We start from the raw sequence: 27,409 nt of genomic DNA, 5'->3' as shown, positions 1-27,409 counted from the left end.
AAATGGAAAGTAAATTACTTTATGACGATAATTACTGTGGTCTGCTTTACCCTGATTATGGTTGTAATAAAAGAAGTAAATCATTTCAAAATATAGGCCCCCTTCTTAATGACAACACAGAACATAAATCATTACAGAAGTTTCTTTACATGGATAGCAAAAGCATCCACAGGTCTGTGAAGAGTATCTCCCTATTCACCTCTTGTTCTCTAGGTATGAAAAATCAAGGGGCTCAAAACCAACGAACTGTTGGACCTATATAGAAAGAGATTGTTTGGGCTGGGGAAGTATCAGAGTTTACAATACATTGGTTGGTAGAGAAAGAAGAACCTGCTGTGCCATAACATGAATATGATGGGGGAAGCCTATCCTCTGGACACTCAAAAAACAAACATACTTTTGCTTCCTGATTGGTTCCCACTGAAACTGGTCTATCAGCAAAACTATAAAGATTGAATTAAATTTAATTAGAGAGAAGAAAAACTACACAGTAGTTTCACAAAAACAGTATTTGGACACACAAATGATGGTGGCTTCTGAAATGTGTACCAGCTTATACATAGGCCAGCTCCTCCTTAAAGAAATAGCAGTGCACATTACTCTTAAGTAATCCAGAGCACTTAATGGAACACTGTCATACAGAAGCCCAGTAGGGATTTAGCTTGTACACATGCTATTCTTTTCACAGCCTTTAAAGACTTTCCTATAAATCCCCCCAAAGGAAAATACAATTTGCATTGTTAGACCAAATGGTCCAACCAAAATGATTAATATCCTATATCTGAAATGAGGAGAGCTGGAAAAGGCAGAAAAAAAATCATTTTAATTATTTAAATATAGCATCAGAATGTGTAAAAGGATAAAATGTGTCTCCCACTGAATAATTTTGGAGGCATATAAATTTTATTTTCCTTAGCTGTATCTAATGAGCAAACGGGTCTTGCTGAATATGTTTACTTTTCACAGTACCCTAGATCCTGAATTCTCCTTAACGATCAGTGGCCCTTGATTGCTTTTAGTGTCATGTTATGCATCTCACCTTATTCTTACTGCTTTCACACGACTGTAAACTGGCCAGGATCTGACTCTCTATGGCTTGTACCCACGCATCTCTTTCCTCATATGTGGTTGCTTCAAAGTGCCAAGTCTGACCAGTGAGGGAAACGATGATAAACTCAAAGTTTTCTTCTTGTTCTGAAAAACAGCAGCAGAATGAACAGTTTGCATTTAATGAAACCATCCACCAGCTCTAAAAATTGTCTTTTATTTGAACAGAATCTCTATGGTGTCACGGGCAAATGTAGATTTGAACATCTGAGTCTAATGCAAACACACCCAGACTCTCAAGAAACATCATGCTTTGTCAGAAAATGCTTCCAAGATTTCTGAGCTTTTTATTGGTTGTTTCCTGGCTTCATAAATTTACTTCATAAGGATGAAATACCAACTATATCAGGGAGCTTTGCAAATTTGAGTTAAAAACAAAACAGAAAGAACAATCTACACCCTGTCCCAGCCTTAGAGCAAGATGAGCAAGGCTGTTGCCTTGGGCACCGACCTTCAGGGACTTGCGCTCCAATTGACTATAGCATCCATCGCCCACCAGCTAGGCCCTCCTGCCAGTGTGCCGCTTTGCCCACCAGCCAGCCCCACTGAGCCAGCCTGCCTATATTCCACCTAACCTCAGAGGTGGCCATGAACCCATATTCGAAATAAAATCCACCTGCTGTAAGATCAGCTGAAACACGTAGCAAAATTACATTAAAATGGATATTTTACTCAATAAAAAGAAGTTTTAATACAAATCCTCTGGCATGATTTTCTCTCCCATGTAAATGTTATATGCACTACATACAATATAGTTAATACATTTTAAGTGTATGCACACATGCGTGTACACAGCTAATAACTCTAATGAATAATATCTTTTCCCTACAGCTCAAGTAAACTGCAATGCAGGATTAATATTAGTTCCATATTTTCTTCTCAGCAGTCCAGGAAAACTAAATGAGCAGTGCAAGTGATTTGAGGACCTAACAGATTATCTGGAATACATAAGATAACAGTTGCATAAGAAAAACAGTTTAGGGCCAGAGAAACAAAGAATAAGGAAGTATCAGAAAGATTGTCGGGATTGACACACAAATTCCAAACACACTTGGGACACCCAAAAACAAATGACAAAAGTTCAAGGCAATTGAAAAAGAGCTCCAGGAAGCATGGAAAAAATAAAATAAAAGAGCACAATGTACCAGGAAACAAAGTAGAGTGGGTTTGCTTTGGAGAGGGAGTTTATGTTCATTTACCAGGTAATGACTTATACTTTTATAAGAAAAAGCCAAGAAATTTTTGCATTATTTTGTCATTCATAAACATTTACAGGTAAACCATTTACCCATTTTAATATAGCTCTAACGGTTACAGAATTTCTCCTGTTGAAACAGTTTTCCTCCAATAAACAAACTCCAGTTTGAGGTGGTCACTGGTATAAATTGGTGGAGCGCCACTAACTTGCTTACAGCTTTGCTAATTATAAATGATTAGATAATTTGGCCCCAAATGGGTTGACTTTAAATAAAATGCACTGTCTAGGATGGGTTGGGCCCAGCCTGGCTCAAAGATGGCATCTATCAGAAGGGTGACCATCCACCCTGTATTGGGTGGAATGGTCCCATATTTGGGATGCCAAAAAGACGTCTGAATTTTTTTTTAAAAAAGGGACAAATTGTCCCGTATTTGCCCCAGCCTCAAGAAAGCAGGGGAAGCATAGGTAGCTGCCACTTCCCCAGGGCTCCCAGGGAGGCTGGCAGCTGCTGCTTCCCCAGGACTCCAGAGCAGAGCCAATGACTGCTGGTTCCCCGGGGCTCTGGGGCAGGGCCGGCAGCTTCCGCTTCCCCAGGGCTCCGGGGCAGGGCCGGCAGCTGTTGCTTCCCCAGGGCTCCGGGGCAGGCCAGCAGCTTCCGCTTCCCCAGGGCTCCGGGGGAGGACCAGTGGCTGCCGCTTTCCTGGGCTCCCGGGGAGGGCCAGTGGCTGCCGCTTTCCTGGGCTCCCGGGGAGGGCCAGTGGCTGCCACTTTCCTGGCCTCCCAGGGAGTGTCGACAGTTGCTGCCTGCTTCCTGGCTCCCCAGGGCTTGGAGAAGCTGCCTCTCCCACCCATACCTCCCTGTCCCGTATTAGGGACAGGGAGATATGGTCGCCCTATCTGTCAAAGGCAGGACCAAAGGTTCCCTCTGGCACAAGTCAGCTTTGAGATAAGACCTTTGGCTGCATGGGGAAGAGAATGCAAATATGACTTTGTGGTAAATCAGGAAACTGCAGTTGGCTTTTAATATCAAAATGTAAGAGGGGAACATCCCCTCTCCCAGCAAAGGCTTATGAAACCCAAGGCTGTTTGGCAGGCTCATTTGGGTAAGCAGCTGCAGCTTTTAGAAGTAGTCCCTTGGGCCTGGCCCACAGTTTGAATTATAAGTTGCAATTATTGATAGTGATGGCACATTTGTGAGTTAAAGGAGTCCCAACTTTGAGATTCATTGATTTGGCATCAAAATATTGTGAATTACAATTTTAAAAACCAGGATTAACAAAAAAGAGAAATACAGCCTCACCTAGTCACACAAAATAATGACATACTGTTTAACCAACAGGCAAAGCACGAGGGAGTACTACTTTAGTACGTACATAATAATAAACTACGTGTTTCCACCTACACCCCAAAACAGTGTAGTGGGAGACTACCACCCAGGAACTTCAGGACCCATGTGACACTATGTCCCCTGTTGTCATGTGAGCACCAGGAAAATAAAATATTCTAAGGCACAGTCCGCTCGAGCCGAGACTCAGACGGAATGAGCAGACAGCAGCAGTGAAAAAGGCTTCACAGAATGCCATCTACTGTTTTTACTCTGAACATTCTCTGCCCCTTAGTGATTGGCTGCCTGTAAGCAATTTGGGGCAGGGATTGTCTCACTCTATGGTTATGTCTTAATTACCAAGCAAATTAGTTTTTTTACAGCAAGATAACTAACGTGTATTAGCTACACTACTGAAACACCCTAGCATAGACAAGACACCTGGAGTTTTGACCACAGGGTGGTTAGGTGAAGTCAACATTTTGACTGTGGCTGAGCTCACATCTACAGATACCCTTTCTCCCATAGGGTTTGACAGCAGCACAGACAAAGCACATTACTTATTCTGTGGTAACCCCCCCGACACACACCTTTTTTTTTTTGAGCAGCAAAGACACGCTCTGTATTTGTACAGTGTCTACCATACAGGGTTGCAGTTTCAGAGAGGACCCATAGGCTCTACCATCATAACAAATAATTAATTTACTTTAATACTGGATGGAAGATTTCATAATCTACACATGCAACTTGAACAGGAATTTGTCCAATAAATGAGTAGGAATGGAAAATGAGCTCAAGAACTGACCCGAGAACTTTCAGGGATAATAATAATAGTTTTTGCACTTATTTAAGCCCTGGATCCAGTAAACATTTGGGTATGTAAGTAATTTCACTAATACAGAGTAGTCTTATTGACTTCAGTGGAACTATTCAAACAAGTGAAGTTATGCATGAATGAAAACATGCAGAGAGTCTGAAATCCAGTCACATTAAACAGTAGCTCTCATCAAGGTTGATTCATTTCAACTTTCTGTAAGAAAATTTAATTTGGCAGCCTCCTAAGTTGGACATCTATTATAAGACTACTACTCTTACACCAAAACAAAATGTGTTATGCCAAAATATACAGCCAGACTCACGTTACTAGAGCTAAACCATGAAGAAATCTGTATTTACTTCTCATGGGTCTCAGAGACATCAAAATCTACTCGTGATTATGTCAAACAGCTTTTTTGAATGACCAGGTTGTTGTTCACAGAAATGATGCATTAGCTCTATCAAAACTAAAGTTACATTAACAAATGACCTTAAAAGTGCTGTTGAGGGGGAAGAGGGACAAACCAGTGAATGTGAAAGGGAGAGATTTGGGCAGGCTCAGGTTCCTCTCTTCACTTGTGGAGTTGTGTAGTAATTTTTGTTCTCAGAAGAGGGTCACAATGCAATGCAGTTTGGGAACCTCTGCATTAATGACTTCACAACATTTCTGTTCTATTCTGGGAAGGCATTCTTGGCATCCAAGGTATTGCAGGCAGACTCAACAGCATCCCTTTCCAGACTACCAGAAGTTAGTCTCATTTAATCTATGCGATTTTCCATAAACATTTGTCACAAGTGCCAGTTTTGCTTTCAGAAACATTTCCATCAAATTATACATTTTTCCTTGTTTACAGACATGTCTACAAAATAATCTACTAACAGTATTACAGTATCATACAAAAGCTTATTTTGAAACATCCCATTTTTACATACAAACTATCTTTTCCCAAAACTTGTTTAATCTCCGGACCCTCTTGGCTGTGACCAGATGACACCGTGACAGCTACCAGGCTCGCTGACACATGGGGGTAAGAGCTGGTAACCTCTAAAGCTGAGCACAGAAGTCTCCACCTAAACTCCATCCTCTGGGCTGTAAAAAGACTCACACAGAGGACACAGATAACATACATATCCAGGGGGTTATTACATGTATTCCCATTTTGGGGAAAGGGACTATATAATCTGTTGGGCCCCATGCCTCAAAAATGTGGGAAAAAGCTAAAACAAGAGACAGAAATCACTGCACCAGCTTTCTTTTTAAACTATTCTAAATGTGCCAGACTACCAGTTTAAAGCCTGTGACCCTAAAATAACAAATAATACAGCATATTAGTTACTATGATTACGCAAAGTGATGCACAGAGAGCAAATGCATGCACTGCTGGATGCTGTATGCTTAAAATTTTTCAGTAGTACGTATTCAGACACAGGAAAAACCCATGTAACAAAATAAAATGAAATTGTTTAGTTTGTTTTTAACCCAGCAATATTATACGTTGAGCTGTTCAAACCCCTCTGAGCACAATCACAAAATTTTATGAAACAGTTTTCCATGTTTAACAGTTATTCATAGAAAGGTCCACTATAATAGTATTTTAGCACCATCAACCTGTCGAAATCAACCTGCCCAATTACTCCAAACTACATTAATAACACCGGATATTACACTAATTGTGTCCAGTTTCTATGCAGACGAGGTCCCATGGGGCTAATTTTGCATCCTCAGGGGCTAGCAACTCAGCCATCAAACTGATTTCATAAGGAATCCCTCCTCATTACACAAGTCCATGCTGTCAAACATTTTTTTTAAAAAGGTTAATGGGCCAATCAGTCATCAATTATTTCCTGGAAGCCTAGCCGACAAAGGGTTAAAGTGCTAAAAACAGCTGCCATTGTTTTACATTTGGAAGTTGTTATCAACAGGAGATGTCTGACCAGAATACTTTCTTTTGGATGTGGAAACAGGAATTGAACAGGGAAAGAGATAGAGGGAGACACAAATATATGGATTCCACTGCATCATAATTAAGAAGTAATGCATCACTGTGATACATTTTCATAGAAGCAATGAGAACTGCTATCCAAGACAATACATGTTTGGAAAATTGGAGAGCACTTAAGATTCAGTGCAACAGCTGCTCCGTTCCAAGTTAGAATATCACCTCTTATATTGAAGATCTGGCTTTTATTACTTTCCTATACCATCATGTCGGGTTTTAATTTTGTCCAACACATCTGGAGTTATAGATCATTATTAGTTACTTTCCTTGTGGCAACAGGAATGTTACTGCATCAACAACCTACTCACCCGCCCTAGGAAAGAAAGAAATATTCCTCCTCTACCAAACACAGGACAAGTGAAAAGAAACAGTGGTATAACACATATAAATGGATAATACAGCCTATGGAGTCACTGAAATAAAGCTTACATCGGGTTATAAAATATTATTTCAAGATACCCCACTGAATGGATTCCTTGACATTTGCCTTTTTTTGGGGTGGAAGGGGGGGATAAACTTTATTCTTTTTTAAGAGATCTCTCTGATATCCCTTCTGTGAGAGACCATAAATGCTAAGGGAGGAAGCATCTCTACAGAAAACAGAAAGAGGAAGTTGGCCCACAATAAATGTTATTAAGTGTTTTACCTCTGCTAACATTCTGATCAAAAGTTGAGAGGTGTAATTTCTTAAATTCTGTTGGATCTCACCAAGACACAAGATTGACTCAAATCACTTTACGTTCAAAAAGGCTTTACCTCTTCCCAGAAAACTTTTCAAATGTCAGTTGGCTTTTTATCTGAAACATTGATCCTGAAATTGTGCATAGATCAATTAGGGTTTGTTGGTACCACTTCCAGCACTGTCTAATCTAAATGATCTCAGAGGGGTAGCTCTGTTAGTCTTTATCTTCTTGAAAAAGAAGCAGTCCTGTAACACCTTAAAGGCTAACAAATTTATTTATTAGGTAATGAGCTTTCATGGGTAGAATCCACTTCTTCAAATTTAAATGATGTGGGTTACATCAAATATATGATGAACTCTGCATCCATTGGTGATGGTAGCAGCTCCTAGAGCCTTCACCTAAGATTAGTATTTCATTGAATTAGGCATCATGCAAACAACAGGGGGCCAGAAGAATGCAAGGGAGAGAGAAATTTTGCAGGTCTATAATTAAGACACAGTGAGAGTAAGTGGCATTTCATGATCATGTGCGAACCTTGTGGAAGAAGTACTAAGTGAAACCAGATCTCTCGAGTTCCAGTCCAGTACCTTAATCATTAATCTTCTTTTCACTGGTTACCAGGTTTTATATTTTTGGGACACTTGTCTTACTATACGGTAGTCATTATCACAAATACATCAGGCCATCTGCTTACTTGGTAATTAATAACAACACTGCACATTTAGATTGGATAAGTCCACTGACTTTGCAACAGGGACCATGCACTTCTCCTTTAAATACAGCAACAAGTGATGTGTAGAACTAAAGATACTGGCATACTTTGGATGATCCAAAGACAGCTTCACCTGTTGGGACTGAAGCATGAAACCCAGCATGTTATGCCTGAAAGGGCATATTGCAAGTTTAGTTTCATAACAACGTCACAGCAGAGACTAAATTCCCCCACTTGCCCCTCCACTCTGAAATTCCAAGCAACCCACACTTTCATATCGCTCATTCGATAAGACTTAGGGTTGCAGCAAAAAAACTACTCATGCCCCAAAAATGGCCAAAGATATTTGCATCCTACCCCTGTAGTCATGAAAGATATTTGTTTTAATTTGTTTGGGTGCTTCATAATCTTCGTTATCATTACCATTTGTCACTCAGCGTAATTTATCTTCATATCTTGGAAGATTGTAAGTATGTTTATTAGCAGCCCCAATTAAGGAAATATATTTGTGCCATATCCCACTGGGCAAGACTATGCTAATAAGTCTCTCCCTTCTCCAAATCCAGTGGTCTAAATCTAATTAGTTTTGAAATTCAACCCTTTCAGGACAACGTGGCTTTGCCATTAGTCACCCATAGGTATTCTGGCCCACAGCTCTTGATAAAGATTGTGATGTACTGAATTCTATCACCACCCTTAACTGATAAACTGGAGAAAAAAACTGTTTTTAAGCTCAGTGGAGTGGATTATTTTACTGTAGCCATTCATTCTTTGGCTAGGACACATGGGTTCCAAGAAATCAAGGAGATCATTTTCAGTCAGTTTCTGCAGGCTGTCTGTCACGACTAGTCTGGTAATCTACCTAATACTTTAAAAACAATTTTACATTTCAGTTTGAAGTACTATAGCTTACATTCAGGGGTGAAAGTAATCAAAAATACCTTCCCAGTACAGGGGCCTGGGCTATGGGCCTCTGGAAGGGGCAGAGCCTCAGGAGTTAGGAGAAGGATGGGGCTGGGGGACAGCCTCTCCAGCCAGTCCTTCACTGCTGCATGGAACATGTCACCCGGGGCTCTGGTGGCAATTTAAAGGGCCCAGAGCTCCAGCTGCTGCAGCAGCAGTTCCAACAGTGGGTGGGAGCCCACTGGGCCCTTTTAAAATTACTAGGCCCAGGGCAGCTGCCCATTCTCCCTTCTTTTGCCCTGCCAAGGCAGTGCTTTAACATCAACTGTGCACGGGTTGCTACTGGCGGCCACTGCTTACCAGTACACTGAATGGGCCCACTTTCACCTCTGTTTACATTTTAAAGTGCACATGTAATTCAAATGCAAAGAGCTGTCTTAATACTACAGTACATTTAAATGAGTCAACACTGTCAAGGCAACAAAGCCCTTTTTACAGCTGAAATGTTACCTCTGTATTACTTTTTTTAAAGTGATAATTTCATAAAAACTTGTCAGGCACTGAACTTCATGAATATGGACAACACTTTTCACATGCTATTTTAAAACTTGGTAACTCTGATCCAAGCTGGGTTTAACACTTGAAATGGATCATGCATGCAGTCCTGAACGAAAACGAGGAGCAATATCATTTTGATTTAATTATGGATATTTCTATATCGAATACTGAGCAAATACAGTGTCAGTTTTGTTTTTTTTTAAAATAATTACACTTGAACCTCTTTAATCCAGCGACCCTGGGAAACAGGGTATGCTGGATTAAAGAATTTTCCAAGCCAGGGAGGGTGCTGTGGGGTCTGGGAATGAAAGTGAGGCACTTACGTGGTGCCCCACTTTGAAGGGCACCCTTCTGCATTCCTCACCGCTGCTCCCAAGCACTGACCCCTGCCAGTATTGGAATGGCATGGAAAAAAGCCTTGGTAGCAGCTAGTGGAGAGGGGAAGCTGTAGCATGCACAACTGCTTCCTGTTAGGGCCTGTACCAGGGCTGTTCCTGGATTAGGGACACCTGGAGTACAGAGGTTTAAGTTTTAGAATTTTACACCAGTGTACAATGCTCCAAAGGTGCTGATCTCCAAATAATAAATCTATTTTCAAACAGCTACGACAATTGAAGTCAAATGGTGAATGGAGGAAGGTGTCTTTTATAAACCAAGTTTATATTCTATACCCTCTCAGCTAAACATAATGGCTCTTTCATGCAGTGCGATCTTTGCCTATAAGAATTTAAACTTGTCACTGTCTTATAGCAGAATATAATCTTAAAACTAGTGTTTGAAGCAAACCCTTATAGTGCAGCAAACGTAGAACTAAATCAGTGAATGAATATCCAATAGGAGACACATTATATTGCAGATAATAGGGAGGAAGTAATGCCTTGAAGACAGATGACCTTATTGATCTAAACAGCTTTGTTCTTTTCTGATTATGGAAGTCACACAAATTAATTCCATTTTATTACTTAGAATGGTATCTATGCTCAAATTTGGCCTTCAGTTAAATCCCCACAACTCCCAGTGAAATCGGCATGCTGGGTGAAGTCTAAAGCAGAATGGAATTTGGGTGCTGGGTTGTAAGCCCGTTGAATTGCTGGGAGTCCACCGGTCACTTTTGGCAAATATTTTAATGGTAACAAGCTAGGGAATTAGCTCTGGTTTTGCTCCAGCTTTTGTTAGCTCTCTGTCTCTATGGGACTTCTCTGCATGCCAAAAAAATCAATAGTCTAAAGCAATTGTTTTTACCTGTGTTCCATTGTCACAGATTACATCTAAAGTTTCCAAAGAGGCTCACACCTACATTTGAAATCTGCAGGGGTCTGCAAATGAAAAGAAAGGTTGACAACAACTGGTTCACAGCCAGGATGTCATGGACTAGGATACTGTCAAGATCAGTTAAGAAATGCTGAATCTGGTCAGTTGATTTAAGAGTTCCAACAGAACATGTATAATTTTTATGTTCGAAAATATACCTATAAACATGACCTATGAAGAAAGATGGAAAAAAATGGGGCACGATAAGAGTCTTCAAGTACATGAAAGGTTGCTACAAGGAGGAGGGGATAAAATTGTTCTTCTTAACCTCAGAGGATAGGACAAGAAGCAATGGGCTTAAATTGCAGCAAGGGAGGTTTATATTGGACATTAGGAAAAACGTCCTGTCAGAGTGATTAAACACTGGAACAAATTGCCTAGGGAGGTTGTGCAATCTCCATCTCTGGAGATTTTAAAGAGCACATTAGAGAGGATGTTCTACTTAATACTTAGTCCTTCTCTGAGTACAAGTGACTGGATGAGATGACCTTTTGCAGTCTCTTCCAGTTCTATGATTCTATACACAGCAACATGGATTAGCCCAGCGATGGGTAACCAAGACTAGTGAGTGGTCTGCACGAACGGGCTTCCTTCATCTCAGCGGGCTGCATGACTGAAATCAAGCGGTGGGCACCCTACCCCTTTGTTCCCCAACTGCATGCCTCTCATGCACTGGGGCAATGGAGCCTTGCATTTCCTACTCAACCCCCGCCTTTCCAGCCTTTTTGAAGCACCAGGAATCCACTCATATGTGCTCCATCCCAGCTCCTTTCCCTCCCTCCCAAACAGCTGATTCGTGGTGATCAAGCTCTGGGAGGAAGAGGGAACAGCAGGATGGAGCATGAATCAGCAGATTTACGGCACTCCAAAAGTGCTGGGAGGGAAGGGTGGAGTAGGAGGTGTTGATCCCCAGTGCACAAGATGAGTGTAGCGAGGGGAAGCAGACGGGGTGCATGGGCCAACCACTGGACTACCCATTTCAGTATATACTTAAGGATATGGTCAGTGTTATACACCCTATTTTACCATGACTTCACTACTATTGTCATTCAAGCTAGTTAGCTCAACTCTGCCTACATGTACTCCAGTCACATCTCTGATTGCAGTGCAGACACACATGACATTTGAATGAGCCTGGAACAAGCTGGGGAAATGGTGAGATGGTAAAGGTTTAAACACAACTGACCAGGCATAGTCCAGAATAACAAATATTCTTTAGACTGTTATTTCCTAACACCATTCCCTTTTTCAAAATCAGTTATCTTAATATGGGGTCTTTGACGATATATAATTAAAAGATGACCATGTATATCATTGTTGCTACCACTGTTGTACAATTACAACAAATTTATATGAAAGATGTCATATAAGGAATCAATGGAAAAGTTACAATCTATCAAATACGATTATCCTATTTGTATGCATGTATCACTGTTGCATCTGACGAAGTCGGTCTTTGACCACGAAAGCTTATGTTCCAAAATACCTGTTAGTCTATAAGGTGCCACAGGATTTCTTGTTGTATCTAAGGTTACGAATACTGACCATGTAATAGTATTTCAAGCATGCCTGCTTCTGGGAGAACACCTACAAGATAATATATACATCCAGTCTGATCAGCAGATTGTGAATGGACTGTTCTAACTGATGGCCCATGAAAGGACACTTAGCTGGAGCAACAAGTGAAGAAGCCTGTCCTCATCTGATGGGCCTCCCAGGGATGTTTTAAGCCAGAATGCGAGTAATGACTGTTCCTATGACTCATCAAAGCATGCATGAGCATGTGACTAGCTCAGGACCCCAGAGTCCTTTTTGTGCCTGTAATCTTCCAGAAACTAAGACACATCAATCCTTCCCACACGACAGAAGGGATAAAGAAACCCTAGAAGCATATACATATTGATTCTTTCCTGCTATGATCACTGGACTATGGAATTATACTAACAAGAGCATGCTACTAATGAACTGAGTGCCTTCTAATCTTTTGGAAGTTACTAGAGACACAACGAGGTATAATCAGTAGTTCATAATATCTACTGTTTCAAGCCTGATACAAGAATTCTGAATGATTGTATGCTTTGTTTACCTCGACCATACTAGCCTTCTCCTTTCTTTCTCTTATAAGTAAACCTTTACATATTAGATACTAATGGACTGGCATCATCATGATTATTCGGTAAGATCCAAGTTATATATTGACCTGGACATGCAGCTGATCTCTTAAGATGAGAAGACCCCATTGTTTGATTAAATTTGCTGAAATAACCACTCATCATTAAGTCCAGCGTCCGGATGGTGAAACGGGGGCTGGGATACGCAGAGACTGCATTTCTGACTTATTAACCGGCATGGTAAGAAAGTTTACTTTTGTTAGTGGCTTAATTAATCTAACTGAGGAATAAACTACCTTTTTGAGGAGGGGAGGGAAGTCTGACCCATTTCTAAGCAGTTTGTCCTGAATCTGATATTCTCAAATGTGACCCACGAAGGCATGGTGGCAGACTATCAGTTTTCTGCTAATTTTTTCCATCCATGGTTGGAATAAATTGGTATGTGCACCGCCAATAGACACCCTCTGCTAATCAGCTGGGCAGCACATGAACCTCTCCTGGGTAGCTGCCCAAGCGCTTAGCTGTAAGGGAACACTGCTAACTAGGTATAATCCTGATTAACTGCATTCCCCAGTTTTGCAATGCCAGCTATTACCCACAGACTTCTAGTCGCACAAAAATACAAGATTACCCAATTTTCCTTGACACACTTTCTCATGTAGTGAGTACTTTCAAGAAAGACCATCACCTTCCCCAGACAGAGAAAATTTCATTGGTGCTGCTAGTCACAAGTCTTAGGAGTTCACTTTTTACAGTCATGTTCACCCACAGATGAAGACACCTCTAGCATATCTTTCACATCAATACATACATATCAGTATGTTAAAGGGCATATAAGACTAAAAAGGCCTCCAAGTGTGAAGCCACTTTCTGTGAAATATATACAACTATTTCTGTTTATTTTATTATTAAAGGTTTAGTACAAATAGAATAATAAATCAAGGGGGTCTCAAGAAACACCCTACAAGAAGAAAAGTCTAAAATATTAACAATGAAAAAAAGTAATAAAATATTTTGAAAATTACAAAAAAAAGCACCTTGAAAGTTTTCTTCTAAACAGCAAAAAGCATATTTATTCATTACCAGTAACTAATATTTTGTCTCTCCAACTAATTTAATAGTTTGTACTTAAGCCCTTTAAAAAGTAACACAAAAGGGTTACAATGGTTTAGCTCTGTTGTTGTCACTTAGAAAGTGAGAATTTGAAGTTTTCAATGGAGAATAAAACACAATTATACTAAAAATGTTTCCTTAACAAGCTGCCATAAAAACACACTTTTGCTTCCCAGACACATTTCATCTGTTGGTGAGAGCAAGGCATCCAACGGGAATATGGTGGTAATTGCGTAAAAAAAGGATGGTGATATAAATCACCAAAGGTTAATGATCGGGATGTGAACAGAGGGACTTGTTTACAGAAATAGCATGCAATTTAAAATTTACAAGAAATTTAATGCCACTACTTGGCAATCGCTAAAATCAACAGCCCAGAAAACAGTGACATTAAGAAAAATATTACACTTATAATCATTCCAAAATAAGTCAATTAGTGTTAGGGCATGCGCTTGCGATTACTTGACCCATTTGGTTTGCACTTAAGTGAAAAAAGATTTCCCCCTATTATACCAAGATTACTGAGATGTGACCTATTTTGCATTCCGTATTTCATATACCAACCCCTCTTACTCGCTCTCTGAGATGGCGGCCGAGGGTTTTTCTCCTTGCTCAGCTTCCAAGTAATTCTGACCTCTGACATTTGTAATAATAAAAAAAAATAAGACAGTTTATAATTGTGTTGTTCAAATGAAGGTGGGGAAAAATTCAATCTGCTATTATACAAAAGGCATGACGGCTGTCTTCAGCGAAAAAAGCAATGCAAGTCAATTTGTGAACTTTGGCACCAGGCGACCTTTAGAAATACAACAATATACAGAATTTACAAGCAAGAGTAGCACATGCAAATGACCTGGCTCTGTCTCGCCTTTGGATTAGAGCTGCAAAGAGCATTATGGAGAATGCTTTCACAAAACAAATTAAGACTGTTACTTAAATGTCACGGCACACCATTGTATTTGGCTACAGATCATTACACCTGATACTAACACTTTTAAAAACTGTAATAACTTGGGAAATATTACATTGAGTGCCCACATGTATAAAGGGGGGGGGGGGGGCACAAAATAAATAAATAAGAGAAAATGGGCTCCTGAAGTAATTTAAACATCAACACTCCACGACTAGAGGGAAAGGTCAGAATTTAAGTAAGCTGAAAGGAACATGAATGGCAAAATAAAATGCACAAACAAAAAGATGAAAAGACCATGGGAATGACTCTGCAAACAAAAGATGAAAGCACGCATGCTTTGGGCAAATCTGATTTCTATTCCTGCGTTTGGAAAGTGAGAGGAAATGGAAAGAAGTCTAGAAGGGCAGGTAAAAAGAGGAGAGAGAGTAAGGTGATCATCTAAAATGGGCTGTTTTAATTTGTTACCTTCAGTGTTGGTACTGCTGCTGCTGTATATATTTCGCAGGCTACCAACACGGTTTAGTTTCCATGCTTTGCGTTTGGCTGCATCCAGAGAGCAGAAGGGGAAGAGAGAGAGAGAGAGAGAGAGAGAGAGAAAGATAAAAATAAAAAAAAGAAAAGAAAAAATATGAAAAAGGGGAGAAAAGAAACGTCAAAGTAGCATGTGAAATAAAATACCAGCACAAGCCTTTTATTTGTAAACTATCTGCACAGACAGACACAAAAAATACACACAGCACAACACAGCTTCTCAGAACCACCAGCAGCATGGGAGGCCTTGCTCCCATTTTTGTCATCGAAAAAGATACTTCCAAGATTTTACAACATGACATGACTTGTCAATAGTAATTGAATCTAAATAGCAAGGAACGGTAGAAGTTCACTACTTCTTGTATACATGATACACTATTGGGGACAAGACAACTATCGAGGTATAGTGCTGATTAATTTCCAGAAAAAAATGCCAAACAAAGGATTTCCCCTTTCACTAAGAGGGTGCACTAGGATGCCTGTAGCTGTAAAACCTTTAATTCCAGATGACGATGTAATGGGTTCAAATCTAAATGACCATAAACATTATTTTTTAGTGTTATGCTTAGTTGTTCTACTTCATTATTATTATAAATGTCAAGTAGACACAGTTATGCACATTTTGTTTTTTCCAGAGGCAGGTTACTGGCAAAATATAAATTCATGTTTGGAAGGTAAACTGTGTATTCTCTTTACTACAAAGATGTCCTCATTGCTTTATAAGAATCACATCAAACTTTTAAATCTCTCTCAGTTTCAAGCTCCTGTTTCAAACATTAATTGGCAGAACTGTATAAAAAGCACTTAAATCCATTGCTCATTACAGGAAGTTAATTCTCTCACTGTCTTGTGGCAGAACCTATTTATTCTTCCCAAAAATGAATTCAAAGCATTAAAAATATTTTTAGAGTGAATTTCATAGGGGCAAGGACCACATCTTTCTTTTCAAAGCACCAGCAGGCACAGGAATACACAATAACCAATGTTAACACACTAGAAAATCCTATCTGCTATTTATCCACCAAACGTATATGTTATGGCCAGCAAGAGGGCAAGTTCACCCACACCTATCCGAAAACATGTCTGAAATGTAACTTAGTGGGGCCACTTCTCAGGATGAGGTGATAAAGTAACAATTCATGGCTACACCACTTAGCAGGCGAGGTGGTTGTCAGCTAATAGTATGCATGCAGCATGGAGAACACGACAGTGGTAAAAGCTACCCTCTATCAACTGTCAGCAGTATTAGCCCTCGTGCCTTTCTTCAGGCCAGACAAATGAGAATGAGACACGTGCCAACTGAAAAACACTTCAGCAGGCCTTATAATCCACCATACTCTCTTCCCTTACCCAAAGCTTTCCTAAAGGCTGTCAAATACTGCAAGGTTGATGGTGCATTGCAGTGCACACCTTAGAACTGCTTAGTCTACAATCTCAGCCAAGATGGGATCTGCCGGTAACAAATCCGTCATAAATAGATGAATATGTCGCATCTCTCACTTGTGCCCACTATTCTCCTTCAACCTTTCAGACAATATTTGCACACAAAATAAAATACACAAACTCTGAAAAAGTGTTTTTCTTGTTTTCTAGATGTGTAGTTTATAATGCCAAGTAGCACTTCAGCCAAACAATTATTTATATGGAAAAATTATCATTAAAATTAACTTGGTCAAACGAGTAACAAAAAGCTGTATCTTCAGTCTAACGGCTAAGAATGGAAGAATACCACTCTTTAGAAAGGAGACGCAGCTCAATCAGATGCTTTAGCATGCAGCCGGATTTGTACGCTAATCCAGTTTAGTGCTGAAAGGAGAAATCCTGTCTTACTACCTATATCATAAAGTTACCTATTTGGAGCAATTCTCCAGGTACAGCACTGAGAATGATGATTACTATCTGCATGCAACCAGTAACTCTATTATAAAATGGTAATTCACTGTAACTGAAGAGCAGGGTCCAAACACCCTGGAACATTATCTTACACATTCTTTCACTGCAGTGGCATTAAGTTTTTAAAACTATGCACTGATAAGGAGGGAAAATGGAAAACTGGACACTTGACTGTCACCCATCCCGTTTATTTTATATACGCGCACACACACACACACACACACACACACACACACACACAAAATATTATCCAGGAGACCAACTGATTCACTCAAAATTTATCTATACACTTAAGTTGGTCAAATGTTTACAGCTACAATTACCTTTCATAATTACAAACCTTTAGTTTTAAGAGAAATTTAGCAAGTCACACCAGAAATTGACTAAACAGGCTCCATCTCTTGGCGGAAAACTTACATTTTCTGAAAAAAATTTACATATAAATAAGCAAAATCTAGACTTAGCACCCTGTGAAAGGTGAGGCTTTCTCCAGTCCGTAAAGCCCCTTTCCCAGTACGCTTTCTGTCTTTCATTTTTCACACACCGATTGCACATTAGAGAACAGATGTAGAAGTAGAAAGTGAACTTGCAGCCTGATTTTCTATTAACCTATTGATGAAATAATCAATTTTAAGCGTGTTAAATGTCATGTCGTTTTCTTCCTTTAAACAAATGGGCACTTTCCGGCTCAAGCTGAGGTCCTGATGCATCCTGGTGTGTCGAAGTATGAATTGGACTCCAGTTTACTTTTTGTGGTGCCTCAGGCAATACAATACTGTTCTCCACAGCAGGCTTTGGATGATGCCAAATGCAGCCTCCATGACTCTGACTGATGTGTGTGAAAACACCAAGGCCCACCTTGGACAGCCTACCCTGACTGCCTTCACAATTACACATGGGAGTATAAATGTTTGCACATTCTAAACAAGACCATAAAGGGCACTGAAAGTAGCTTTGTGCCTGATATGTCACTGTCAGACATCCTAGCGCATTCACTCTATCCAGTCTGGATTCTCTCTCTAATTCAAAAGCCAGATCAACACAAGATGATTATATCTCGAACCTCTGATTTGCACTGGCTTATCACTTCTAATAATGAGCTTTCTAAATAAAGAATTTAAAATGTTTTTCTTTTGTTTTCAGTGTAACTCAGCTTCCTATTCTGAAAGAATCTTCAAATAGTTTGATTTGCTGAAGTCTATCGCTAGACTGCTCCTCCACTTAAAACAATTAGTCTCCTTTTTTTAGTTTCCTAATTTTGCAAAAAATGCAGTTTTAGCTCTTCAACGTGCCTTGACATATTTTCTTTTCTGTCTACAATGTTGAAATACCATAACCTGTGTTACTAATATAATATATTAAGGGTATCGACAAAGCCTTTTATGAAAGTATTTGAACTTGCTTTGATTTTGACTTCATTGTCTATCAAAACAAACCTAAAAATCCAAAAATATTACAAGTATAATTTGGATGTCATCTGAACTAATTAACATCTAGAATTTAGACAGCTGAGATTATATTTCTATCCCCTTAGTCAGGAAAATCAATTTGTACTGACTTCCAATCCGGACTGCCACAACAAGTCATTATATGGAGCCCAGTAATTCTGAGCAATGTTATTAACCACAGAGCTCTATCTTGCATTACGATGCCACACTGTGAAACAATAACAGATTATCATATTTTTACTTCAGTAGAAAACATAGCCCAGTTATTCCTTTTATAATTAATATACAATGAAAAGCCATAAAGACTTTGAACCCTTGTTTCTGAAGCACGTTTCATAAGATCAAGGCCTCAGAAAGATTTCTTGAAAGCCAGCCACTTTTAATTCACTCATTTCATTCTGTGATTTAATTTATTGTTTCCACGTGGTACAAACTTACTTGATTACATAGGTCAAGTACACTGTCCAAGACAGTCCAATCCAGAAGCATGACTGATTCATAAGGAGGGAAGACTGATCAATTTTCATAAAGAGTAGTTTTACATACAGTCTGAAGCTCTCTAATCTGGAAATCTCTCATTTAGCAACATCCATAATCCGGCATGATTTTAGTTAACTGGAAGACTACTTATCATAGGTGTGGCCAAGTTTACCATGGTCTCTTAAAATTTGTTTCCAGTCACCTGTCCTGGCTCTCAGTGTTCTATGCTGTTGTGTGGCTGTAATTTACCCTTCCATGTTTTCTCAGAGTCCAGTAAGCAGCAGAGGTGTTGGTAATGCTGTTAGACAATACCAACCTACTGGACCACAGGACCACCAGTTAGTTTCTGAGGGCGCTGGTCTAGAGAGGTTCAACCTGTTGATGTTTTCATGTCCAAAAGTGTTTGTGAGCGGAAACTCAAATATTTTCCTAGCTAAATTCAGCAACTATTTTAACCTGCAACCTATGTGAACAACAGGTTCTGAGGAAAAAGATTAAGAACATTAATATGCCCTGTTGTAGCACTCCATATACCTCATGCAAACACATGGGTCTTCCCTCTTCACAGACTGTACAATAGTCTATCCCTCGTCTAATGCACAAATTAAGAACCTGTTCTTCTCGTTCCCCAAAATGTCTGTTGCAACTTTCAAGGCTTAGCAGTGGCCGAAGCACACTGGTAATTTCCACACTGCAGCCATTGGCATTAATTCCTGGCTCAGGTAGATCTGCACCTACTAACTTTGACCAAGCTGGCATATTAAAAACAGGAGCCTTTTCATGTCTGCAGGTGCAAAGTGCCTAAATACATACCCAGGAGAAATCGTTGTGTGAAACCCTACTTGGGGGCCTCCAGCCCATGGACATGATTTTTTTTAACGTGTAAGCTTGATTAAAGTGCATGGCTACATCTATCGAAAGTGAAATACTCATGGCAGCACATCTTGGGGGGCGGGGGAGGAGACAGTGTTATGCTTGCATATATTCAGTACCTGACAGCTATGCAATAGTACACACCTTTTATCAAGGGTGAAGCTAGCGACTTCTCTGGTCATTTCTGCACAGCTTTAAGACCTCTTCCCTATCTTTAAGAAGGATCAATGTAAAACACTGCAATGATAGCCGTTCTTACATGCAGTAATGTTAACTGTGGCTAAAGTGCCCCAATTTCTTTTATATTTCTTGGTGGAGAACACTATACCCAGCAAATGGGACCATATGATTCTCTTTAAGATATACAGCAGGGTCTTGACATTTGCAAGTGCCACATTTGCGAATTCAATTATTTGTGAGTGGCCTTGCTTCTCCAGGGCTGGGAGCACCAGCAGGTGCCACTGCTTCTGCGGGACTCCAGGAGGGGAGCACTTGAAGCCGCCACGGCTTTCCTAGGGCTGTGAGTGCCGGCAGCTGCCACGGTTTCCCGGAGCTCTGGGTGGGGGGCGCTGGCAGCTGCTGAAGTTTCCCTGGGGCTCCAGAGCTGGAAGCATCAGCAGCTGCTACTGCTTCCCTGGGGCTGGGAGTGCCGGCAGCTACTGCTCCTCCAGGGCTGGAGCACCAGCAGCTGCTGCTTCCCCGGGGCTCTGAGCACGCTCCCCCCACCATTTGCGAAAATCAGCATTCGCAAGGGTCTTTAACACAGAACCCTCACAAATGTCGAGACCCTACTGTAGTTATTACAGAAAGAGAATCAGCAATGTTGAAATTTGGCATCAGGGAGGCACCCTTCTTTTGGCATCCCCAATTAAATTCCATCAGAGGTGAGCTGTTGAAAATCACCATAGCTGGGTTATTTCACAAAGCCCAGCTCACTTTTGATGTGCTGCCAGAAACCCTCAGGATTTTCTTTGCACTGCATCTCATTTCAACAGTCCACATTGCATGGAACGTCTGGCCAACACACTGAGAAAATGGATCCTCCTCATCTTCTGGCTAATCAAAATGTGACCCCGGGGGGATAACATTGGACCGGCAACCAGACAGCATACATTCTGGACACATCACTTTTACCACGCGCTGTTAAGAACGTTGTGTCTTTCCCAGCGTTTATTCATATGTGAACTACAGGATATGCTTTTATTAGTAAGCATGTCTAACCCACATGTGGCATGTGATGTCCTCTACATACCTGTCAAGTTTTATTCATTCCATTGGTAACATTTTATGGGAATTTCAAGTACTTCAACTAGTTTTTAATGTAACTCTAAACTTGTGCCTCAGAAATACTGTGTGGATTTATAGCAGCAACGAAGGGTCCTGTGGCACCTTATAGACTAACAGAAAAGTTTAGAGCATGAGCTTTCGTGAGTTAACTCACTTCTTCAGATGCTGGTCAGATGTGTGGATTTAGTGCTAGTGCAATCTTGGAGAATGAAGCCTTCCACTTATCTACAGGAGAGCAGGGAGGTGAGCTTTCCACACTCACTCTTCTTCACACCTGCTGGAGTGGTGGGGGCCTTCCTCAAGGGGTAACTGGGATAAGCTCAAGTTCCAGGCTCCATGAAATTCCTAGTTTCTCTAGTGAGTCTGGGGGTGGTTGTGTGATTAGGGAGTTGGAACTGAGATTCCCTCAAACTCTTCCCATGTAGAGCTGCCAAACATCCATTAGACAGAAACCAGTTTTAAACCTTACTGAGAGGGGTCGGATTCACACTGGCAACCAAACAGGCAAAAGATTCTGAGGCCCATTATTAGCACATGTACTCAGGCATCCAAGTCCCCACTAAATGTTAGTGTTACACCTTCAAAAGCGAAGCCTGTTTTCTGGAAGATGAATTAAATCAAGTTCTGGCCTTTTCTGTAGTTTACATAGGCCAGGTCTTACTGACTCTGCAGCTTCACAAGCAGCTTCTTCCTCCCTTCCCCACCGTGCTCAATCTTGCTCATACAGAATCACAGGGCTGGAAGGGACCTCAGCAGGTCATGTAGTCCAGCCCCCTGCTTCAAGCAGGATCAACCCCAACTAAGTCATCCCAGCCAGGACTTAAAAACCTCAAGGGATGGAGAATCCACCACCTCTCTAGGCAACACATTCCAATCTTCACCACCCGCCTGGTGAAGGAGTTTTTCCTAATATCTAACCTACACCTCTCCCTCTTCAACTTCTGACTATTACTCCTTGTTCTGCCATCTGACACCACTGAGAACAGTTTCTCACCCTCCTTTTTAGAGCGCCCCTTCAGGAAGTTGAAGACTGCTATTAAATCACCTCTAAGTCTCCTCTTCTGTAAACTAAACAAGCCCAAATCCCTCAGCCTATCCTCATAGGTCTTGTGCTCCAGACCCTTAATCATTTTTGATGCCCTTTGCTGAACCTGCTCCAGCAAATCCACATCCTTTTTATACTGGGGGCCCAAAACTGGACACAATATTCCAGATGTGGCCTCACCAGTGCCGAATAAAGAGGAATAACTACTTCTCTAGATCTGCTTGAAATGCTCCTCCTAATGCACCCTAGTATGCCATTAGCCTTCTCGGCTACAAGGGCACACTGTTTACTCATATCCAGCTTTTCATCCACCATAACCCCTAGGTCCCTTTCCATCGTACTGCTGATGAGCCAGTCGGTCCCCAGCCTGTAACAATGTTTGGGATTCTTCTGCCCCAGGTGCAGGACTCTACACTTCTCCTTATTGAACCGCATCAGATTTCTTTTAGCCCAGTCCTCCAATTTATCTAGGTCCCTCTGGATTCTCTCTCTACCCTCCAACGTATCTACCTCTCCCCCTAGTTTTGTCTCATCTGCAAACTTGCTGAGGGTGCAATCCAGTCCCTCATCCAGGCCATTAATAAAAATGTTGAACAACACCAGCCCCAGAACCGAGCCTTGTGGCACTCCGCTTGAAACATGCCCTGCGCTTTTTTAAATGGATTTGGTTCATTAGCCAAAACACACACCACATATAAAACAAACCAAATTTAAACAAAACCGCTACATTTGCTTCGCTTTGCTCTGCAGCATAAAATTATTTCAATCACTAGTCCTGGAATTTCACACTAACCTACATACAATTATCTCTCCGATGAGGCATCAATGGCATCTGAACTGATCACCTTCAGCAACAAAGGCAAGACCTCTGTTGCTACTTTGGCAGGTGAATGCCAGGAAAGTTCAGTTCTGTTCCCACCTGTGTCAGAGGCTTCTGGGGAAATTCTAGGAGTTCTGCTCATTTTCTAAATTCTTCACTGGAGAGAGGCGGGGCCTGATGCACACAAGTGCTAAACACACAGCTGCCACCAGAATTAATGGGGCTTGTGCACCTTTGGCCATTCTACCAGTTTGACAGTGTAGTCTGGAGAATGAGCACAAGACACTGGAGTTCTTATCCTAACTCTGCAACTGATTCACTGTGCGGCCTTTGGCAAGTCACTTTTGTCTCTCTGTAAAGTGGAGATAACTCTTCCATGGGTATCTTGTCAGCACCAATTAGTAAATACCCACACAGAACTTTGAATATTAAATGCTATACAAATACTAAGTATTGAGGATTTCTCTAGTTTGGTTGTAATGTTTTCTTCTGCATCAGGTTCCGCTCTATAAAATGTGGGTAATGATTCTCTGCTCTTTCACAAGAGTGTTACAAAGATAAATTCCTAAGCGTCTGCCAGGCAAAGGCCACCAAAAATCTGCCATTCACTTATTTTCAAGTATTTGATTTTGCAAACTGAACACAGGTATATTTTACAAGTAGCAGACGATTCTATATTTTAAAATGTACATGCATATAGTTAAATATTTCAGACAGGGACTGTGTCTATAAGAGAGAAATGCTTCTTTTGCTAGGATACGGAGTAACTGTGAATCATTTAAATTTAATTACTTCCAATTACTGCACATCTTTGTATTTGTTCAGCCAATGGCTTTACATCTGTGACCATCCCAGGGCAGACAGGATTTGTGTGTGTTTTCTTAAATAGAGATGCCAGGTATTTTGCTTTTATGAATCTATTTTCTTCATGCTTTTTAATCTAAATATTACAGAAAGTATGTTTACCACCATTACTAGTGCTATATGATTTTCAAACCTCTGTACCACCCAGGTTCTTGTACATAAATTCATTTAGTACCTGGTACACACCCTAGTGGAGCCTCAGAATATAAACTCCTGCAAGTCTTTATAAAACATCCCTCATTGAAACGCATTGGGTTTTTTTGGTGGGGTCAGGGGAAGTGAATTAAAAACCACACACCTTTTCTTAGGAACGTTCTAGTATCTATAGTTTGATTTTAAAAGCTTCTTCCATCACTGTACTCAGAAACTACGGACTTGTTAATGTCACCTCTGGTCTCCATCTGACAGAGCTCTTTGTTGATTAGATAAATAGTCCTCAGATAGCTGATTAAAAAATGATGTAGCTGTTAGGTTGTGTGCCCAAGCCTTGTCAGCCATGTTGGATGTTAAAGTGTGCATGAATTACATCCCTGGAGTGTGCTGAACAGTGCTGATTAAATGAGGCACGCCACAGCCCTCAGCATCAATTATCAGAAATAATAGGATCTTTTCACCTACACAGGAGGAAGGGGGATGGGGATGGAGTTGGCATGCCACTCATTTTGGAGAATCTCTCATCATCACTAGCACAAAATAAATAACCCTGTCCATTCAGTAAAGAAGTTTTTAATTTTTATGGAACACCAGGCAAAGCAAGAGAAAACTGCAAGATAACCTTTCCAGAGAACACACACTGGCCTATTTTTAATATCTATGCTAGACTTCTATAAATATGGATTTTGCAGAAAGGCAGGCCTGAATTACTGAGAGGTATTTTAGGGTGACCCATGCTTCAGGATAATCTGCATAATGCTAACACCACACGACGGGGACCAGATTTTCCCGTTTTGTTCTCCTCTTGTGCTTTTTAATGTGCTTTGCATCTCATGATCTTTTATCAGTTGTCACTTCATTGTGAAGCTGCAGTTTGGGGATCTCTTTTATGCTGGTCATCTGAACATTCATTTGCTCAAACAGACTGTGTAAATGTTCTGTTCTCTCGTAACAGGAGTAGAACTATGTCATAAAATGCAACCCAGAAGATTCTTACACTACACGAACTCCCTACTACAACTATAAAAGGGACACAATGTTCTTCTCCTACAGGATTCCATACCGGGAGGTAGTAATGCTGAAACGTCCATTAAAGAACTTTTAAAGGATTAAAAATGAAGACCAAGCAACTACAACATAGGACATACCTTCAGAAAATAAAATAATCCATCTGAACTGAGTTTCTGACCCCAAGAAACATTACAATAACTATAAGTTCTAAAAAAATCTGTCCCAATTCAAACAAATTGAAAAAACAGTGAAAACATGTTGTAACACACCAAGTATTATTGTCATTTTTCTGCATTTCCCAAGAAATGCTCAGAGTTGCATAGAGTGTAGTTTATAGTAGTTTCCAAAGTAAAATTGCTTTAAACACTTGAAAGAGATTTGAAAGCTTCAAAAGCTTTCCATTTAGTGGGTTAATGTGGGCTCTAACATCTGTCCCACCAGACCAAGACAAGAGCTAAAATAAAACCAAAAGTAAAGACAACTGGATAATTCATTAAATCAGAAACCCAAGCTTGAAGGATGATGTAGTCTTTTCAAAGTCTGGTCCCACTTTTAAAATAAGCTGGTTCTGAATATTTTTGGATGGCTGGTGATGGCAAAGGGAAATTGGTTGGAATACTGAAATCTGGATTTGAAGATCACCTACACTCTACAATAAAATTTTCGTATCTGATAAGAAAATGGCAATTGACTATCCATGTTCCATTTTAAAGCCACGAAACAATCTAAGGATAGTATTTGTATCAATACTAGCATTTTAATTAAATTTAATTGCAGCTTTTTCATCTTTGTATATTTCAAAGAGAAAAAATGAAAATTGGGAAAAGTTCATCTCAACTATTTAACATCAATTTAAATTGTTACAGTTATTCATTTACAAAAAAGTTAATCTGTCTAATATTAATGAAGAATGGTGGTTTACATACACTGATTAATTCTTCTTTCCATCTAATGTTTTTTCCTCACTGAAACTTCTGCAGAAGGTAAATATTTGGCACAACTATTCGTGTGTTAATAACATACTATAAACATTCTAGATTCACAGACTGAAAGAGATGTTAATTGGAAACTTTTATTTTTTCTTCGCTTTTTCATTTCCTGCAGCTGAAAATTACAGGCCTTTTATATACACACAAATCTTCTTCAGCCACCTAGAAAAATTGTCTTTTAATAAAAGCTTTAATTTGTGCTATCATATTTCAAAGGCAACGAACAGCTAAAGCAGCTAATCAAAGGTATAATTATTTAATGACTAGTACTCATGCTATCTAACAGGGACATAATTGCTTGGCTGAGATCACTAGACCACCAGCTTCTGTACTGGAAAACAACTACTTTGCATACAGCATTTGATTGACCAATTTTTAAGGTTAGTTTCGACAACAGGGTCAGCTTCACCAGGCTAGCTCGGTTATTGAGAGATTAGCTAATCAGTTTATAACTCTACCCCCTTTTTTTGCATATATATTTTACCTAGAGAAAACTGGTGGGGAAAAGAAAACACACCATCAGGGCATAGTGCCCAAAATGGACTTAAAGGAGAGGAATCCTAGAAGAACAAGCACGAAACACAGATAACTATATTTTTAGTAAGTCGATTTTATTTCCTCTGTTTGATTCATAGCAAGAGAAAATGCTTACTTACTTACCCACAAAGACCCACTATTTTTATGGCATGATGGATTTATTCTTGGTTTGGACTACCAGTTTCACCTATCGAGAGGCAGACTGCAGTCTCACCTGTTATAGGCTGATAAACAAGCAGCGTTTAAATCCATTAGTCAAAGATGCATTTTTCTCCACTTTCTTTGAGCAAAACACAGCCAACGTTTTGTTGACCATGCAAGCAATTACTGTCAAGAAAAGAGTTACAAAACGGCATAAGGATGTTTCTGCTTAGAGGAGTTTTGTGCTCAAAGCAGGAATCCTGTAATTTCTGCCACTTAGTGCATTTTTCCCAATGTACACTAGGTGTCAATTTGAAAAACAAACAAACAAAACCTCACAAGCCAGTAAATTACTTCACTGGGCTACCACGCTGCAAAGCCATGAAAGTTGGAGCCAAGCCTCCAGAGTACCCCGTTCTCTGAGCTAGTATGAACATAATGTGCCATTCGAAGACTGACTATTATTTGTGTACAATGGGAGTTAGGGATGTGTTCTCTGAACTGATCCGTGAAGTTTTCCTTTAGATTCTCTGCTCATGACCAACTCCTGTTCTGTTTTGTAGGCAGCTACAAGAACTAAGGCAACCT

The 27,409-nt window shown here is 40.2% G+C and overlaps 1 protein-coding gene across 6 annotated transcripts in view; it reads right to left on the bottom strand.

Annotated features, from left to right (window-relative positions):
* AGAP1 (ArfGAP with GTPase domain, ankyrin repeat and PH domain 1) overlaps positions 1-27,409 on the bottom strand; it is a 507,914-nt gene that overhangs the window by 59,046 nt on the left and 421,459 nt on the right. For 4 of the 6 annotated variants that reach the window (XM_075000598.1, XM_075000597.1, XM_075000595.1 and 1 more), the window contains 2 exons: positions 15,215-15,292; positions 1,040-1,194 (listed from right to left, as the gene is read on the bottom strand). In XM_075000598.1, the coding sequence (XP_074856699.1) occupies positions 1,040-1,194; positions 15,215-15,292 (233 nt within the window). The remainder of the gene's footprint in view (positions 1-1,039; positions 1,195-15,214; positions 15,293-27,409) is intronic. The other 2 variants (XM_075000599.1, XM_075000596.1) reach the window with 1 other exon arrangement.

This window comes from Carettochelys insculpta, chromosome 8 (genome assembly GCF_033958435.1).
Source record: "Carettochelys insculpta isolate YL-2023 chromosome 8, ASM3395843v1, whole genome shotgun sequence".
Classification (NCBI taxonomy): domain Eukaryota; kingdom Metazoa; phylum Chordata; order Testudines; family Carettochelyidae; genus Carettochelys; species Carettochelys insculpta.
Note: the sequence above shows the minus strand (reverse complement) of the source record. Positions and strands in the feature narration are given on the sequence as shown.